The 16,980-nt window shown below is 34.3% G+C and overlaps 1 protein-coding gene across 2 annotated transcripts in view; it reads right to left on the reverse strand.

Annotated features, from left to right (window-relative positions):
• Positions 1 to 827: 827 nt before the first annotated feature.
• The window catches only part of bark (protein bark beetle), a 34,531-nt gene continuing 18,378 nt past the window's right edge, over positions 828 to 16,980 (reverse strand). For both annotated transcript variants that reach the window (XM_065501172.1, XM_065501173.1), the window contains exons 3-13: positions 16,355 to 16,521; positions 10,034 to 16,287; positions 9,760 to 9,971; positions 9,339 to 9,694; positions 9,147 to 9,272; positions 3,582 to 3,605; positions 3,398 to 3,495; positions 3,082 to 3,325; positions 2,884 to 3,010; positions 2,604 to 2,825; positions 828 to 2,523 (exon numbers count right to left, since the gene is read on the reverse strand). In XM_065501172.1, the coding sequence (XP_065357244.1) occupies positions 1,432 to 2,523; positions 2,604 to 2,825; positions 2,884 to 3,010; positions 3,082 to 3,325; positions 3,398 to 3,495; positions 3,582 to 3,605; positions 9,147 to 9,272; positions 9,339 to 9,694; positions 9,760 to 9,971; positions 10,034 to 16,287; positions 16,355 to 16,521 (8,922 nt within the window). In that variant the 3' untranslated portion in view covers positions 828 to 1,431. The remainder of the gene's footprint in view (positions 2,524 to 2,603; positions 2,826 to 2,883; positions 3,011 to 3,081; positions 3,326 to 3,397; positions 3,496 to 3,581; positions 3,606 to 9,146; positions 9,273 to 9,338; positions 9,695 to 9,759; positions 9,972 to 10,033; positions 16,288 to 16,354; positions 16,522 to 16,980) is intronic.

Consider the following 16,980-nt stretch of genomic DNA (forward strand, 5'->3'; position numbering starts at 1 on the left):
ACGACAAAAAATTATATTTTTATTAAAAATTGGCATAATATGCATATAAATATGCATTTTGAAGTAAAATATAACAAAATATGCATTATCAATACAATATACAAAAATATGCACTAACAAATCGATGCCATTTTGAAGCAAAATGTGCGATTCGGATAGATAATTAGTCTACATTGTATTTGGACGTTCGAGAAAAAACATGCATTTGCATATAAATCCGCCCCCTAGTGATCACATATTAAGTTAGTTTCCTCAAAAAATGCAATATTTTGCAGACGATTTAAGTGTTTATCGAATTTTTCGAAAAACAAATCAGTTTTGGATCAAATAAAAAAGTGATCGCAGATTTAGATTTTGTTCCAAAAATAATTTTTTGATAAAAAGTAGATAAAAGCAGTATTTGATACAGACTAAAACTGATCACAGATTAAGCTTATTTATTGCATTATAGACGTTTTAATTTTTTATCAAATTATGCTTTCTTTTCTCAAAAAATGCTGTATTTATCAAATTTTTTATGCGAAAAAATAATTTTTTGTTCAGTAATAAAAGTGATCATGGATTAATTTTTTAAAAAATGAGTGAGCACTTGTGGTCACTACTACTAATTAATTATAGACGTCAGAAGTAAACGTTGTCACAAATTAAGCTTATTTTCACAAAAAAGCGATATTTACGGAATTACAGACTAAATTTTTTGTCGACTTTTCACACAAAAAGCCTATTTATTTCAAAACTAAAAACGATCACAAACGATATTAAATACTGCTATTTAATAAATTTAAGTTTTTGTCGAGTATTTTATGGAAAATGTGGTTGAAATGTAATTTTGATTTTTAAGAATTATAAATTTATTTGTTTGTTTGTTTTTTAATATTTACATAAAATTATTATTATAATACAATTATTTATTTAATAAAGTCGCATAAAAATTACAATAATACAATGCTTAAAAAATAATTTGTAAATGTTTTAGTTATATTTGTTGCTAAATCAGTTGTAATTATATTATTATTATTATTATTATTATTAATAATAGTACAATTAAATTAGTTAATAATCTTAAATAAATAATGGAGGGAATGTTGATGTTTTTGTTATTATTTAAAAAAATAAAAACTAATAAAAAAGAAAAGAAAATCTCATTTGTTTAAAAACTAAAAATAAAAAAATTAAATTAACAACTTGAATAATGAATAAAAAAAATTGAATTAAACACAAAGTACTTAAAGTGATGTTAAAAGTAGCAGAACTTAAAAGTTTTAAAATATAATATAAAATATTGCTTTATTTAAATTATAAATATAAAAAATAAAATTATTTTAAAATTAAATTAAAATCAAAAATCCCTAATGTAAGAGATCATCAATATTTTGTTGTATTGAATTGAATTAAATTGTAAAACCTAATGGAACATTGATGTGAGCTCACTTACATTGAGGTCTCTAATGGTTGGCTGTACGATCTGCCATTAGCATCCATGGTCGGTGTATTGTCAAGATCAAGATCAGTCTCTAGCAATGCTTCCGAACGTGAACGTTGCTGGTACGACGCTTTACGTTCGTCTGGCCTTAGGGATGAAGGTAATTGTGCTGTGGCAGTGTCATCACTTTCGTAAACTGTTTTGGGTCGTCTACTGGCCACATGGGCCGTAGGCGTATCATACTTGGGTGTATTGCCAAAAGCTGAAACTGGCCTTGACAGTCTATTCGTTCCCACGGCTGTCATATACGAGTCCGGACGTCTAATGTCGGGCGGTATAACAGCTGTGGCATTACTTACTTGGCTATTATTATGACTACGTAATTCGGCTAAAGAACTAAAGTTCAAATTATCGATTTTTTGTTCGTAGGTCAAACTATCGGCATGCGAATTATTGCCAAACGGTGTTTGAGTCGTGGTGGGTGAGGGAGTTTTTTGTAATGGGGGCAGAAATGAACTTGGCGGTCTGTCCGATAAAGTACTGTTGCGTTGTTCGGGTATGTTTCTCTTGAGTTCTGATAAAAAGGTTAAATTTTCATTGGGGTCGTGTCGCAGCGGTAATGTACTGGCATTACCATAATAATCGGAACCTGTTTCTTCTACATCTGTTTGGTGTATAATGGGTGTATCTTCCGCAATGCTGGTACTTATAGAATTATTGCGTGTCCCCGAATAGGTGGAGTTATCACGGAAACCCTCATTGCGATACGAAAGTTCAAAATCTGTAGGCTTTTGTTCGGACCAGGCAGCCACTGCTGCTCTTCCTCTGCTGGCACTGGCCTTAGAGGCGGAGCCTATAGTTGCTACTCTCTGGGGGCCTTGTGAGGAACCCGATCTAACGGTACTAGTAACATATTCATTTTGTAACTTCTTGGGCGTTTGATATTCAGATTTCTCACCATTACGGTGATTTTCATAGGGTTCAAAACTGGCCTCTGAACTCAAAACACTTTTATCTATGGACTCAAATGAACCATTGCCCATCATTTTATAATCTTGAGCCATTGTTTTGGTTAAAGTGCCCGTTGATGTGGACATGTTCTAAATAAATTAAATGAAAATTAAAAAAATAATAATGAAAATAAAGAAAAATTTAATTAAATCAAAATAAAAAATCATACAAAATTTCTTCTTCTCAAGGATCCCTGAGGATCTATGCTATTCAAACTGCGTAAACTTTGTCGTATACTGTTGCGTCTTTGCAGGCGTTGAACATGTCGGTGCTTGGATTTTGCATACCAGCAGATGCCCACCAAAACCAATAAAATAATGGCTAATACAAAGGCGGAAATAATGCTGATGGCAAAGACATCTGCTCTCCAAGACAAGGGATCAATTACCACCTAAAACAAAATATACTAATAAAAACAAGAAAAACTAAGTGAATTGTATTTATCATACTTTTGGATCAATTTCACATATAAAACCCATTTCTTTGCTACACTCTTCTATTGTCACTTCGGCAAATGCAAAACTGGTGCATCTATCTATATGATTGAAATCCTGGATCCACACTTTTTCGGGATATCTGTAATATAAAGAAAATAGAAATATTAAAATTGTTTAGATTAATGCAAACAAATTAAGGCACAAACTTACTTTAAGTGTCTCATTTGTGTCTGCAGATATGACCACAAAGTGGCACTATCGGTTTTTATAAACGGCATTGAAGAGTTCTCCGATCTACAAAAGTCTTTGGCTTCGTGGAAAGTCATGGGCACTCCCACATACATAAAACAAGTATCCTGCACTTGACCCCAACCGGGCGGGCATTTTCCATCCAATATTGTTTGATTATTCATTTGGAAGGGTACTGCTTGCACTTCCAGCAACAAGGGATCATCTGAAGTTATCAAAAATTGATTAATAATTCAGTTATATATATAATATAATAATTCTTTATTATAATATTTACCCGATTTATCTTTAATTCTGGACTGCACAGATATACTGTTGTTGTAACTCCAATAATTGTGTCGGGCATCGATTTTAGAACGCCATAATTCAATGGTGCTGTGAATTTAATTAAAAAAAAATCATTAGATTATTTGTTTTATTTTCAAAGATTGGTGTTTCAAAGTGTATTAAACAAGTTTTACCTGTTTCGATAGTCAAAACTGGAACTATATTAAAGATCATGCAGTTTATATTTTTGTTTAGAAAGTAAAATAAATAAAATTGTATAATACAGATTAGTTGGTTTTAAATATAGATTTAAAGAGCAGGCTTCATGGTAATAAAATAAATGAGTATAATGAAGTATGAAAATGATTTGGGAAGAACGAATTCTATGATATTGGGTTTGAATCAGTTAGGATTTTCATATCTCTGTTAAAACTAAGTGATCAATGGAATTTAAATCATTTTTATATATGGATGATAATTATTTATTTTAAAAACACTCTTGGTTAATGGGGCCTATTGATGTATATATCTTATCTTGTTTTATACCTAGAAAATATTCAGCAAAGTAATTATAACGTATCCATAGTCATATAAAATATATATCTTTCTAAAAGTCAGATTCGACTTGGCTAAATTCGTCTGTCTCTATGTAGAAATATAAAACCGAAATTAATGACATGCACTTGCACAGTTAAAAACAAGTAAGAAAGTATGGTCGGTCAAGCCCGACCATATAATACCCTACACCAAGTAAATGAGTAAAAATATTTTTCTTTTAAAATATCAATAATTTATATTCGTGAGTGATTTTCGGAAGTGGGCCTTATATGGGAGCTATGACCAATTATGGACCGATCACCATAAAATTAGGTCGTGTGATTTATGTCTATATTAAAGTTAACTATGTTGAATTTTGTGAGTATACCAACATTTTTAAGTGACTTAAGCACGTTAAAGTGATTTTCGGAAGCGGGTTTATATGGGAGCTATGACTAATTATGGACCGATCGTAACAAAATTTGGTGACATGAATTTTGTATATATAAGACTTATTTGGAGCGAATTTTGTGTAGATACATGTATAAATTAAACATTTATGACCGAAAAACTTCCAATTTCGAGAGGACATTTGTATGGGGGCTAGGTGAAATAATGGACTGATTTCAGCCAGTTTCAATAGGCTTCGTCCTTGGACCGAAAAATTTTATCGAAATATCTTCAAATACTCTGCGCAAAAGGTTTACATGGACAGCCAGCCAGGCGGACGGACGGTCATCGTTTAATCGACTCAGAAAGTGATTCTAAGTCAATCGGAATACTTTAAGGTGGCTGTTAGAACAATATTTTTGGGCGTTACACACATCTGCACAAACGCATAATACCCTCCCCACTATGGTGGTGTAGGGTATAAATACTACACCGAGTATATGATTATAAACAGTTTTCTTTTTATATGAAACTTATTTGTATTGAATATTATTAGAATACCAACATTTTCAAGATATAATATCGATAAATTGATTTTCAGAAGTGTGCCTTATTAATTATGGAGCGATCACAAAATTTGGTGGGATGATTTGCGTATACATATGTGAAACATATTTGTGTTGAATTTAATATTATCATATTTCAGAGTTTTATGCATATTATTGAATTTTTCGAGAATGGTGATCATATGGGAGCTATGGAACAGTGTGGACCGATCGGTAGTAAATTTAGTAGTACAAGTTCAGCTTATATAAAACTTATTTGTTCTGAATTTGGTTTGGATATGTTTATAATTAAGATATTTATGAGAGATTAACTATTTTTAGATAGAGCCGTTCTATGGGGGCTAGTAGAAATAATGGACCGATTCTAAACAAATTCAATAGGCTTAATCCTTGGGACAATACAAAAGTTTGTGCCAAATTTTATCAAATTAGCTTTAAAATTGCAACCTGCAGTTTTATTACAAGGTTTACATGAACGGACAGACGGATGGACATCGCACAGTGGTATAGAAAAAAAAGAGGGGAATAAATCTATAACTTCTAAATCCTTAGTCCTATTTGAATGAAATTTGACATGTGTAAAGAAGAAGTGTTGACGAGTTTAAGTTTTGAATATGGACCATACTCAAAACCCCAACTGGGGTGCGGTCAGGAATTCCCCAAAGTAGGACACCTCGGGTATGTTCATTTTTTCAAACGACAATATTTCTACGTCTGTGTTCCGATTTAAAAAAAAATTACATATGTACACACAGAAAACAGATCGATAGGAAATCGGTTGTCATTATAAAAATTCGAAATGGTAAACTGAATGTTTGTAATTATGATTGAAAAACTATTAAATTAATCAATTTGCTATATTCATATTTAAAAATCCATTATCGTAATCGAATTATGGTTTCAAAAATTGTAAAATTATTTCATTTACCCAATTCATACCTTCACTACAACTGTATGCTTAATTCGGTAATGAAAACGAAATTAAATTTAGTATTTGTTCATCACAGCTGCTATTAATAGTGGTTGTAATCGAATAATTGTTTATATTATACTATTTATAGTTAAACATAGAATTTCAGGTATTGTAACCAATAATTAGTTATAAAACCGTAAAAAATTCGATTGTGATATGAAAATTCAATTCGATGTTCACAACCGACAAAAAATACAAATTGATAATTTCAGTTGACATTTAAAATAAATAAATTAAATAAACAAAAAATCTCATATATTTTGCAACAATTTTTAATAAAGGGAAACAATTAGATAAAAAGCTGATTATTGCATTATACTACTACTATAAATATAAATGTTCAAGAGTTACGAAATAGTAAGTTAAAGATCATTGCATGCGTGTGTGTATTTACAAGATTTCTATAATTTTAGAAGAAATATCTTGAATCTCTTCCAACATGAACATACATATGTATGTGCACGCAGAGAAAAAACATGGTTGTGGTAACCATAAACTAAGAGCAACATATTATGATCAAATTTTTGCTTGTAGTCCAAAACATATTATGATCATTATTAGTATCATAAAATATCATAATATGTTCTGAAATAATCAAATTATGATAAAAATCAATCATAATATGTTTTGAAATAATCATATTATGATAAAAAAACAATCATAATATGACCCAGAGTCATCATATTTATGACCCAATTAAATCATATTATGATCCAAAACAATCATATTATGATCCAAAATAATCATATTATTATTAAAATTTATTTTTGGAAATACAAAATTTTAATAGGATTTAGTTTTAAAATACTAAATTCACAATTAAAATATTATTGATAAAATCAAATTTATTGTTATTCGCTCTGGGAAAGATAATAAACAAATAAAACTATAGAGCGAATGGGAATTACAGACACTCAAAATTTACTTGTAAAAACAACACAGCTTAGACAAACACCAGCACTCACAAATGGTTGGAAAAAGACTATTAAAAGTAAACATATTTTGTTTGCATCTTAAACATATTATGACTACATAATATAATATGTTTACCTATTTATCATTATATAGTTGTTGTAAACATATTTTGTTTGCATCTAAAACATATTATGACTACGCGTATATAAACTTAACATTTAATGGTTGTATATAAAAATAATATGTTTACCTAATTATCATTATTTAGTTGTTCGAAAACCATATTCATATTTATAATTGCGATGAAAATATAAACGTTTACAGTAACTACAATATTGTTGAAATTAAATTAAAACAATAATTATATGTTTACGACAACAATATATTGTTACAGAGAACATAGTAAGTTGTCGTAACCATGTCCAACCATGTTTTTTCTCTGTGTGTGTGTACATATCCGTTCACAAAGAGCAAGTAAGTGTCTTCTAAATCGAATTGGACATCGTTATTAACAGCTTTCAACGTGTATAGTTACTCCTAATGCATATTTTATATTTCGCAGCGCTTTCGGTGAAAATACAAATGCCCTTTTCGCTATTATGGCATTCAATAAATTAAGAACATGGAATATGACAAGAGAATAAAGAAGATACACACAAGAAGAAGTAGACGGAAGAATTGGAGTCTTAATATTTAAAATTTTTACTTCCCAATAATTTATTTTTGTAAATTTAAGGAGAAATATAAAATAAAATTTATTAAATTATAATAAATAATATTTCAGTTACACGTACTGATAGTTTCAGTTCTTTCAGCCGAATTATTATTTTAAAATGGTTACATGATTTATATATACAGTAATATAAATCGAATTATTCAGTAATTGCAATCGAATCATGCGATAGTACCTGGAACCGAACGAATTCGATTGGCGACAAATTCGGTTGCCACAACGAATCTGTTTTTTCTGTGTAGAATCTCCTTGTCGGGCACTATCAATTATCTCTTATAACTTAGGAGATATTCACAGTTGAAAATTAAATTTTCAACATTTTTACCCACCTATTACAGTTTCCCGATTTTCTCCCTTTTGCTTTTATTGGACTAACAACTAATGTATTTCTCAAACATAAAATTAATTGTTTAAAACTCGTGACTTACTCCGAAGCTATGTATGTATATTCATTTGAATTTAAAAATTTAAAAAAGCTGATTTTCCTCTAGATTTTGGGAAAAAAAATTACTTTTTTATACCCTTCACCTTCGTGAGAAGGGTATATATAAGTTTGTCATTCCGTTTGTAATTTCCACAATATAATTTTCCGACCCTATGATGTATATATATTCTGGATCCTTATAGATAGCGGAGTCGATTAAGCCATGTCCGTCTGTCTCTCTGTCTGCTCGTCTGTTTGTTGAAATTAATTTTCTGAAGGCCCCAAATATCTCCGGGATCCAAATCTTCAACAATTCTGTCAGACATAAATAACGGAGATATGAGCAAAAATTAGGAATTTATAGATACTTTTAGAAAAGCTAACTTTACATATTTTAAAAGAAAACAAATTTGAAATTGTTGATACCGAGGGGACCAGATCCATCTCAGAAACGCCTAAATTTTATGGAAAATTCAACTTTAGTGCAAAAGTTCTCTAATCGCATAGTCGATATCAAAATAGAGCAACTGATTTTAGATGCCCAAATATGTTCTTAATTATTTTGTAAAGGGTTCCGATAACCCCGCCACTGATATGGATATTACAGCCAAAAAAAATCACATTTTTGGTTTTTTTCAACACTTTTTTGGGAATAGCGGGATTCCTGATTAAAAACTTCAAAGTAGGACACCTCTAGCTAGATTATATGCGAAATATGAACAACATTTTAAGACTTTCGATACAATTCTATTAATTTCTTAATATGAAACTGTCATAGAATTAGTTAAAGGTTTAAGTTATTGCTTAGTAATATTTAATTTCGAATAATTTTCATTGCCTAATTTTATATCAATTCTTTAATTCAGAATATGGCAAAGACATCATCATTTCAATTATCTAAAGCGAATATTTCGATTAAATCAAAATTGATATTAATGATGTTTCAATATTTAAGAAATCATTATCTAGTTTGGCTGATCTTAAACTGTAATCAAATTGAATCCAAGAAACATTTCTACTTTATGAATGAGTTATAGTTAAACATTTTAGCTTTAGTAGCCAAAAAGTATGAATTTCATTCAAATAAAGTTATTTCGGAAAAAGTGCAAGAACCAGTTTTTCAAAGAAGTAAGTAAATTATTGATTATAAAAGTGAAAAGAATGCAAATAATTGATTATATGAGTTTTAAGAAAAAAAAAACATGTAGGGTTAATAATTACATGGTACTGTTGACTGTGATAATTTCATAATCATTATCGGGATTTTCAAAAATATTATCCACATATTGTTGGCCGGCTGTACCAGCCACAATTGTAGCTCTACCCATCCAATTAGTGGCCACATTTCTGAAACAAAAAATAATAATTTAGAAATATTTCCCTCTAAATTGTTTTAAATTCCACACCACCTACCTATAAAAACCATTATGAGATGTGCTCTGGTAAATGGGCAAACGAACCTTTTCAAAGCCAGACACCTCCACTATGCGTCCGCCCACATTGCTGTGCACAAAATTGTAACTAAAATTGGAAACAACTTGGCGCAAACGTATGACATCCTCAAAACCAGCTTGATTTTGAGCGAAATAGTTGCGGTATAACTCAACTTCTTGGTAGGGTGAAGATTGCCGGCCCTCTATGAATAAAGCGGGACGATTGCGATTCTTGAGGAACAGGTTGTGGTGTATAAAACCTCTGAGAGAAGTGGCAGAGCCACGAGAATCAGCACGTAATTTCAAACCGCCCTGATTATTCAAAATTAAGTTATTCTGTAAATAAATGGAAAGGAAATCGTTATTTAAGTTTTAATTTAATAACAAGTTAAATAACTCACCATAAAATAGAAAGAATTCATATTTTGCACATCCACATGAATGGCTGAGGGACAAGTTGAAAAGTTTCCATATAATTGCATGCAATTATTTTGTATACGATTGGAGGTTAAGGTTAATGTAGGAGTAATTTCTCCTGCCGAGGAATAAGTAACAGCACCCTTGGTGGCACCCGTTATGTGGGAAGAAGTTATATTGTGTAAAGCATCACGATCTAGTTGAGAAATAATAAAAATTAAAATGCTGTTTTTATATCGAATAAAACTTGCAACTTACATTGTCCTATAGTTGATATGGGCACTGTTACCACTTCTGCGATAAAACCATGATATTCGGGAGCCCCACTAGCCATTAGATGAACACTTAAGGTGGGACCTTGTGTTTTAAAGAATGACTTTTGATTTTTGGTATCTGATTCTATTTGATCCATAAACACAGAGGTAACATTGTAGACATCACCATCATACAAACGTATAGAGTCCATGCGTCCATACAGCTTTGAATGATTGAAGAGATTGGACTGCAGCAAACGGAAACCTATGGGTTTGGCTCTATAGGCGGCAGTAAACATTTTGACACAATTCACCGGATTATTATCATACTTGTAATACACCAATACACGTTCTTCTATTATAATGGACTTTTGAGGATCGCAAATATCTATCATGGAGAAGAGTTTATAGGGCATGTCTAAATTTTTGAGAGGAGTAAAGCTGGATTCTTCACTTTCTCTGCCCTCACCGGTCAAGGAGACAATGTTTATGCCTACTCCCAAAGCCTGGGAGATATTTAATAGGTTTAGGTTAATGGGACCACTGGGGGCCACAAAATTAACACCATGATTGGCGGAATTCTTAATGGTTACCGCTGTTATGGAGGGTGTTTTGAAAATGGCTTGAATGGCAGCCGATTTTTGATTGTGCAAGATGCCGGCATTTTCAATGTTCACAAATTCCAATTTACTGTCTTTGTTCTTCTGCAAACTATGAGTGAGTATGTCATGATAGCGATGTTCGTACTGATTTTCCTCGAACTGAGCATTACTAAAACGTATGCCACCCCAATAGACTTCATCCTCTGGCGTTCCCTTGCAACTAACAAATACAAACACATCATCCCAGCGACACTCGTGTCTATGACCATAAACCTGACCATTCAGTCGTTCTTCACACTCAGACATTCGTGTTTCATCTCCTCGACACTCCAAAGGTTGCACCCAGGTCCAAATTCTGGTCAAAGAATTTGTATGAAATTCAATTCTACGATCGTGAGAGTAATAAACATTCAAAGGATCGTAGCCCAATTCACGACACACTACTTGGGCATTGCGCTCTGTAAAACGGCTGTCACATATAGGCACCCATTGCAGAGTAGTGTGGTTGAAGTACTCCAAGAACCCTTGATTAATATCATAAATGTCACTGGTATCTGAACTGCAATTTTGGGAATTTGTACACAGTCTTATGGAGTCGTGGGTTTGCATTTGTGACATATCTTCCAAAGCTCGTTTGTTTAACAGAGAATACGATTCATGGGTGGCATTTTTAAAGGGTCTCATTACAATGGGTGACTCTTGGTAACCAATGGCACTTAGCGATCCCAAGACCAACATGCCTATGCTGGGCTCAAATTCCATTTTAACACCATGCTGTATAGTTAAAGTGGCCGCGGGCATGACAGTTATATCATTTTTAATTATATAGGGTTCCTCTCTTTTACGTATGAAAAGATCTGTAAATATACGACCACCCTGCCAGCTGTTCAAATCTATGGCATCCCGATTTTCCTTAACCAACGAAACACTGGCATCGTAAGAGTCTTCTATTAAATAAGGTTGAAAGATGACATCAGCATGATCATTCCAATTATCAAAATCAAATATTTTCGATTCTATAAAATCAATTTCACTAGAACCCCACCAGTTCTCGCTGGCATAGAAATAATTGTCCAGCCGGGCTGATCTTAAGCCAGCCACCAGGTTGTATCTGAGAGAGTTTTCCGCTATGAGATTGCGATAGAGTTTAACATTTTGTATACCATCGATGCGTATTACAGCCGTGGGCATAATATTTTGGGCTGCCAATTTGTTGGCATGCATTAGTGCGGGCAAATGTCTTAAGGGTTCAAAATTTGTATTTCTCTTAATGGTGTTGTACTCTATGGTGGCCTTAACTTCGCCCAACTTTTCACTCAAACTGTCTGCCTTAAATTCCATAACATATTTAGCCATATTCTGCTCTATGCGATTGTAGTCAAACTTAATACGTTTTTCCATGCCCGCCACTGCAATTAAACTCAGAGGACACTGATTGTTAAGAAAAGCATTTGAGGTTATGTTGAAATCAGCATAATGGCCCGAGACATCAATACAAAAGTTTCGATTACGTTGCCAGGTGGTATTGCCAAAATGTATGCTGTGCGTGAAATTTTCATTATACTGCCACACATAGGGCAAGGAAACCTGGAAGCCGCCATTTTTATTATCCTCCACCGTTGTATCCTGTATAACATAATGGAAGAGATTATTAGAAGACCTCAAGTCTTTGGAAAGTTGCCGTATGCCATAGCCATTTTGGGTTATAGTAGAACTGTTTAAGTGTAAAGTTATTTCGGAGAGATTACTGCTGATAACATCCCAAAAGGGGGAATTAAGCAAAACTGCTTCCAGATAATTGTTGCTGATTTCACAATTGACTATTTTGATGGACTCATTGGCTTTCCTTAAATAATATTCTCCCTCATTGCCACGATATCTGTTATAGTATATAGCTGAAAGGCCTCTCAAGTTCTTTTGAATCTTGGTGGATCGTAAGTGCAGAGAAGGTACTGGTCCTGACACCACTTTGTTGCGTATATTTTGTACTGGCGCCACCACAGTGGTCAACATTAAAACAGCTCCACCCAAAGCATTTGCGCCACTTTCATAGTATATCACTATACCATAACTGCTGCTGGTAGTGGGAAAAACATTTAAATCTCTTTTAACATCCCATAATTGAGATCTTTGATTTTCAGTTTGGGAGTTTAAAATAATAACGCTCTCAGTGGATTGATTGTTTATCGGATTTAATAGCTGTATACCCAATACATAACCAGCAGGACATCTTACAAATAGCTTTTTGCTTACCGAAGCACCCAATACTTCCTCTGTGCGTATGTATTTGCTTTCCCAGGTGCCCAGCTCAATATTTCCCTGATCAGAGGGCAGGTTATAAGGCTCGTAATTAGTTTCGAATGTATTAAAATCAATGGCCATTTTAAACCAGCCTCCAATTTCCAACTGATCATTGGCTGCTATAACAGGATCATGGGAAATGCCACTGCCTCTATTGTTTTTTATGATAGAACCTTGTATACGAAAGTCCAACTGTTTAAAACTTATGCCGCTACCTCTATTGCCCACAAACTCGGAATTACGTATATTGTTTATAGATCTACCACCATAAATATCGGCATATATCACACCCAAACCATCATCTAAATTATCGACAATTCTCACATTTTCCAAATTGTGGCGGGCAAAATCCATTTGCAAGGCTGGCTTAAAGGCATTGGTGGTATAATCAAATAGTCCGGCCTTTTCAATGGTGACATACTGCAGATCTGCTCTCTCAGCCAACATGCTAAATCGTACTCCCGCCCAGGCTCCTTCATAACAACGTATACCCACATCATTTTCATGGGAACAGGAATTCTCAAAGTCTCCTCTATTCAAATATTCAGCTTTACATTTGGTAATATCACGATCATGGGCTGTGCAGCGTACATTAGAAACAATCACATCCTCGGTTATGCCAACAGCAGGCATTTGGGATCTCAATAAACGCCAGTCTTTGGGATTCAATGTATAACCCAAATGATGACATACTAAGGCGGTATTCAGTTCTGTCCAACCATAATCACATACAGTACCCCATCTGCCATTCAAATAAAGTTGCAGGCGACCTTCATAAGGGCCTGCACCGCCCAAAAGTCTTACATTAACTAAAGGCGTCTCCTCGCCTCCAATTATGGTTTCGGTATCCATATCTAGATTTTCCACATCGATCATTTCATGATTGGTCGAGGAATCCACATCCATGGGCATTATAGTATTGCGTTTAAGGGTTAGGAAAATATCATCTGGTCTTCTACCTCTCGCCTCCAGTTTACCAGCCACCATCATGCCCACACTGGGTTCAAATTGTAAAGTAACGCCTGGCTGTAAAATCAATTTGCCTCCAGGTCTAATATTGATATCTTTATTAACAGTATAAGTGCCAGCTGGTATCATTTCCTGGCCATCAACTTCACCACCAATATATTCAGAGCCTTCTCGATAAAATCGGGGCACAAAGGTGGATATGGCAATGACTGTGGTGGAGCCCGGGTTTGAACTGTGCAGCAAATAGGGAATATACTCTATTTTAGCCAAATTATAGCGATCATTGCGATGAAACAAGCGGGCATATATTTTCGTTTCATCCGTATGTCCCAACCAATTATAGGTGGCATTGATTATTTGACTTTGATCACTCAGCTGGGAGCCAATTTCATAGGTCGAATCCAGATTGTGTAAAATATTGCGAAAGATATCCACATTATTCGAACCCACTACAACGGCGGCTGCTACTCTAGATCTTGGATTCAAGCGACCAGCACCATCGGAACCCTCACTACCCTCGACCGGTGGACCAAAGAACTCCATTATACGATTTTCTCTTACAAAATTGCGGGTAAACAAAAGACTTTGTACATCTTTACGACTATAGGGCGACAAACCCAAAGACACCACATGAACACCTTGATTTTTAATGAAATAATTGCTTTGTATCAGCAAACGCACCGGCATAAAATTAAATTCCTGGAATATGAAATCATTGCGTATATAGATGCAGCCATATTCACCATAACGGAATTGATTAAATTCTACTCTTCCTTGAAGATTTAAGGCCGGACTAATGTATATTGAATTCTGTTGGCTGCTCTCAAAAGAATTATGCCCTATTTGCAAATGCATATTGGGTTCATTGGGCTCCAAAGATCTCCAACATGTTTCCAAACGTATGTCATTATCTGCACTGCCATTGAAATAGTTTCCAGTTATATTCACCCACAAAGGTTGACAGAAATTACCATGCAATATACCAGTTTCTAAGTTGGAGTTGAGGTGAGAGTACTCCACTGCTGTGGTCTGATTGAAGGGTATATATTCCACCCTATTGGGATCATTCGTCTCATTTAACCATACCGCTATGCCAAAACCTTTATTGAAGTTCACATAACTTCGAGAAACATTACGATTACCTCCCGTGTAAGTGATATTAACTCCGGAACCTTGATTGTAGCTTATATTAGTTTCGGTTATATTGACATCTCCAGCACCACTTGTAATATGAACACCAGCCACATGACCATTGCCCGATACTGAGGAAGTGTGTACATGTAATCTAGATCTCAAGTGGTCTACAGCTATGCCACGACCACTATTATCTTGCACGGTGGAGTCCAGAACTCTCAAATCGAAAGCACTTGTGTCTCCTGTGGTAATGCGTATAAAACCATTGATTTCTTCACGCATGTCGGCCTTTATTCTTATATACAGCTTCTCCCTGCTGGAGGTAACACTCTGAGGCCTGGTAAAGTTGCGTGCTTTCCAAAAGAACAACAAACGATCATTGGCCGAAGCACCATCAAATATTTCCACCGAAACAGTTTCATTGTTTTTCAAAACAAATTGTTCGAATTGCACAGTCAGCACATAGCCGGGTTTGGTAAAAAAGTATTTGGCACATTCTTTGGCTGAACCAGCATAAAACTTCTGGCTGAAAGACAAGGTAATGGGATAGGTTTGCCCGGAGGTGGTGGGCAGAGTGCAAAAGTCGTATATTGAAGATCTGTCAGGTCTCTCGTCCACTCTCAAATCATGACCCACATATTTGACACCATCTGCAAAATTATCTTGTATATTACAGCCAGTTAGTTGCACATAACCTTGACTGGAATTGACAAAGATGCCAATGCCATTGCTTTTCCGTACAGTAACATTTTGCATTAGAAAGCCGCCATATGGTCGTGTGGCATTAAAACCGGTATAAGCTGAATGCGTAATAACCACATGTTGCACCACGGGTGGTATGCCTATAGATTCCAAGGCTGATTTAGCTGACTGTTTCAAACCATTACCGGCTCTTATGATGTCCACATATTTCAGGGTCGATTTAGATTTGGTATAATAAACGGTATTGTCTCTGGCCAAAGTCTTGGTGGTGGGAGCATTATCAAAATACAAGCCTCGCCAATGTGTTAATTGTATGCTGTGTATGGCCTTGCATTGTATACCAATGTCACTGTGGTAGTCGCATACCCCGGAACCCAGCTGTCTAGAAGACCACTGACAATCCAATAGTGAATTCTCTGAACCCTTGCAATTGGGTAACTCATAAAGCAAGCGAGGCCTTTGATCGGGAGTACGATCAACCCAATTCCAAAAGCGGCCTCCCTTGAAACCCAATTGTCGGCAAGCCACCTCATAGTCAATCATGGTCCAACTAAACAAAATTAACAAAATATTACATAATTAATTTCATAATTAAGTTATAATATAAGACAACTTACTTTCTTGAATTGGTACAAACAGACCGCCATGATCCCTTGTGAAAGATCTCCAACCTGCCCTCTAAGGGTGTCGGCCCATCTACCAAACGTATGCCACGCTCCTCTACATCTGGCAGTTCTACATTGTGACCTTGTGCTGTCAAAGTAATGCGTGCCGTTGGTGTTCCCTGTAATAAACACAATAAATAAGAAAATAATTAAATTAGCATAAGATCGTAGTCATAGGAGCACATACAATCGTGATCTTCTTTAAACATTCATGTAAATTCATAATGAACACTTAATTAAAATTAACTTTGTGTGTGACCTTCTGACCTAAAGATGTGTTAATAATAAGACGATGATGTCTACAATTATTATCTTGTGTATTTGAGACAGTTTTTTTTTTATTTTCAAATACTTAACCTAATAAGTATTCATCAAAATCGGGGAGTGCGTTCATTAGGGTGACACATAATGATCAATCAAAAGAGTTGAGTAGAAAAGTGACCAGACAGTTTGATATTGATTGGTGATCTCAAAGTTGTCTATAGAAAAGCCATCGCAAAATTTGCTATAGAAATACAAACGAAAAGTTTTCTACACAAAACTGATCGTGTAGTTATCTATAGAAAACTGATCGTGTA

This window comes from Calliphora vicina, chromosome 2 (genome assembly GCF_958450345.1).
Source record: "Calliphora vicina chromosome 2, idCalVici1.1, whole genome shotgun sequence".
NCBI lineage: Eukaryota > Metazoa > Arthropoda > Insecta > Diptera > Calliphoridae > Calliphora > Calliphora vicina.